Source organism: Eimeria acervulina, genomic scaffold, assembly GCF_000499425.1.
Source record: "Eimeria acervulina Houghton genomic scaffold, Eah_scaff868, whole genome shotgun sequence".
In the NCBI taxonomy this organism is placed as follows: Eukaryota; Apicomplexa; class Conoidasida; order Eucoccidiorida; family Eimeriidae; genus Eimeria; species Eimeria acervulina.
The window spans coordinates 11,665-14,463 of record NW_013549551.1 but is presented as its reverse complement, the minus strand read 5'-3'; the positions used below and the strand labels follow the sequence as shown (position 1 = coordinate 14,463).

At 47.1% G+C, this 2,799-nt stretch overlaps 1 protein-coding gene across 1 annotated transcript in view; it reads left to right on the top strand.

Annotated features, from left to right (window-relative positions):
• Positions 1-164: 164 nt before the first annotated feature.
• Positions 165-2,799, top strand: part of EAH_00051090 (bifunctional dihydrofolate reductase / thymidylate synthase, putative) — a gene marked incomplete at both ends in the record, with an annotated part of 3,551 nt that continues 916 nt past the window's right edge. The window contains 8 exons of the mRNA XM_013394218.1: positions 165-367; positions 471-826; positions 991-1,228; positions 1,486-1,579; positions 1,824-1,896; positions 2,066-2,138; positions 2,341-2,409; positions 2,512-2,537. Coding sequence (XP_013249672.1) covers positions 165-367; positions 471-826; positions 991-1,228; positions 1,486-1,579; positions 1,824-1,896; positions 2,066-2,138; positions 2,341-2,409; positions 2,512-2,537 — 1,132 coding nt within the window. The remainder of the gene's footprint in view (positions 368-470; positions 827-990; positions 1,229-1,485; positions 1,580-1,823; positions 1,897-2,065; positions 2,139-2,340; positions 2,410-2,511; positions 2,538-2,799) is intronic.

Here is a 2,799-nt window from a genome sequence, read left to right as displayed (position 1 = left end):
ATATATAATATATATAATATATATAATATATATAATATATAATATATATATATAATATACTGTATTGCATATATATTATATAATATATATAATATAAATATTATATATTATTTATATAATTTGTTTGTTTTTTTTGTTTTGTTTCCTCGCCTTTGCCGCTGCAGAACGGTTGAAGATTTGCTGCGGCCAGCAGCAGGAGCAGCAGCAGGAGCAGCAGGTGGAGCAGCAGCAGCAACAGGTGGAGCAGCAGCAGCAGCAGCAGCAGCAGCAAATGATAAGGAGGTGTTTGTTGCTGCTTCTCTCCCTGCTGCTTTGAAGCTGCTGGAGGACAAATTTTTAGGCGTTTTATCTCAGGTGTTTATAATAGGTGAGGGTTTATTACACATTTACATTATAATTAATTAATTAATTAATTAATTAATTAATTAATTAATTTATTTGTTTGTTTGTTTGTTTAGGTGGTGCTACAGTATATGCTGCTGCTCTAGCTCTGGATATCGTGCGGTGTATGTACATCACCAGAATTGCTGCTAACTTCCCCTGCGACGTCTTCTTTCCTTCTATACCCCCGCTGCAGCAGCAGCAGCAGCAGCAGCAGCAGCAGCAGCAGCAGCAGCAGCAACAGCAACAGCAGCAGCAGCAGCAGCAGAAGGATTCAGGCTTGTGGGCCTGTTCATCTGAGGGTTTTTCGCTGACTTACATCAGCCAGTCGATGTCTCACAACGATATACCTTTTGACTTCGTTATCTTAGAAAGACAAACGAAGCAGCAGCAGCAGCAGCAGCAGCAGCAGCAGCAGCAGCTGATGCTGCAGCAGGAGAAAACCGTGAGGCTGCGTGTTAGGGAGACATATTTATCGCTTCTGCTGCTGCTGTTGCTGCTGCTACTATTGCTGCTGCTGCTGCAAATATTGCTGCTGTGGAGCTTATTTGTCCTGTTGTTGCTGTTGCTGTTACTGCTGCTGCTGCTGCTGCTGCTGCTGCTGCTTAGGGAGCCTTTCGCGCTGCAGAGGTATTGGAGGTGTTTGAGGCTAAAGAAGCAGCTCGCAAGCGTCAGCGTCAGCAGCAGCAGCAGCAGCAACAGCAGCAGCAGCAGCAGCAAGAGCTGCTGCTGCAGCAGCACGAGAGAGCAGTGCCGTCTTTGGTGGGGAGACAGCACGAGGAACTTCAATATTTAGATTTAATCGCAGATGTACTCAACAACGGAGTGCAGCAAGATGATAGAACGGGTCAGCAGCCTGCTGCTGCTGCTGCTGCTGCTGCTGCTGCTGCTGCTCCTTATGCTGCTCCTGCCGGTGCTGCTGCTCCTTATGCTGCTCATGCTGGCTTGCTGGTGCTGCTGCTGTTGCTGCTGCTGCTGTTTCTACTGCTGCTTGTGTTGCTGACTTCGCTGTTGGGTCCCCAGTAGGGCTTGCGACGCTGCTGCCTAGGGTTTTGTATTTAGGGTTTAGGGTTTAGGGTTTAGGGTTTAGGGTTTGTGGTTTAGGGGTTGGTGTGCGCTCTGTGTTTGGGCGGATGCTTCGATTTTCTTTGGCTGAGACATTTCCTCTCTTAACTACTAAACGAGTCTTTTGGAAGGGGTAAACCCTAAACCCTAAACCCTAAACCCTAAACCCTAAACCCTAAACCCTCATAAAGCCTAAACCCTCATAAACCTGTGCCCACATAAACCCTAAACCCTCGTAAACCCTAAACCCTCATAAACAAACCCTAAACCCTTATAAACCCAAAGCCTTAAACCGGCTTACGAGGAATTGGTCGCTTCCACGATGTTTAGGGTTTAGGGTTTAGGGTTTAGGGTTTAGGGTTTGGGGCTGTATGCAGGGTTGTTGAGGAGCTGCTTTGGTTTATTCGCGGTGACACAAACGCCAACAACCTCAGCAAGCTTGGAGTTAAGGTGAGGGTTTAGGGTTTAGGGTTTAGGGTTTAGGGTTTAGGGTTTAGGGTTTGGTTCATGCCTCTCGCAGCGCTTTCGCTGCTGTCCGGGTGCTAAACCCTAACTACCAACATCAGACCCCCAAACCCTAAACCCTAAACCCTAAACCCTAATTTGTTGGTTTGTTTAGATTTGGGATTCGAACGCCACGCGCGAATTCCTCGACAGTCGCGGGCTGACGCACAGGGAACAAGGAGACATAGGTAAACCCTAAACCCTAAACCCTAAACCCTAAACCCTAACCCGTTGAATGGATGGTGTAAACCCTAAGCCCTAAACCCTAAACGATTGGTATAGGGGGAACAGGCGTCCTGTCTAATTGAAGACAAAGCGAACGATGGGTTTGAAGTGAAGGGTTTGCTAGGGTTTAGGGTTTAGGGTTTAGGGTTTAGGGTTTGGTTGCAGGCCCCGTCTACGGGTTTCAGTGGCGTCACTTTGGCGCGAAGTACACCGACATGCATGCAGACTACGCTGGTGAGGGTTTAGGATTTAGGGTTTAGGGCTGATAGTTTAGAGTTTACAGTTTAGGGTTGAGGGTTTAGGGTTTAGGGTTTAGGGTTTAGGGTTTGTCTGCAGGCCAGGGTGTAGATCAGCTAAAGGAAGTAATTCACAAGCTGCGCACAAACCCTTACGATCGGCGTATCATCATGACAGCATGGAATCCAGCAGGCAAGGGTTTAGGGTTTAGGGTTTAGGGTTTAGGGTTTGGGGTTGGGGTTGGGGTGTATATGCAGCTGCAGTTGAGGGTTACGTTTTTTCTTTGTGTTGTGTCTGGGGTGTATATGCAGCTCTCTGCATTTGCTCATTTTATTTGGTGTTTACATGCAGCGTTTAGGGTTTAGGGTTTAGGGTTTAGGGTGTATC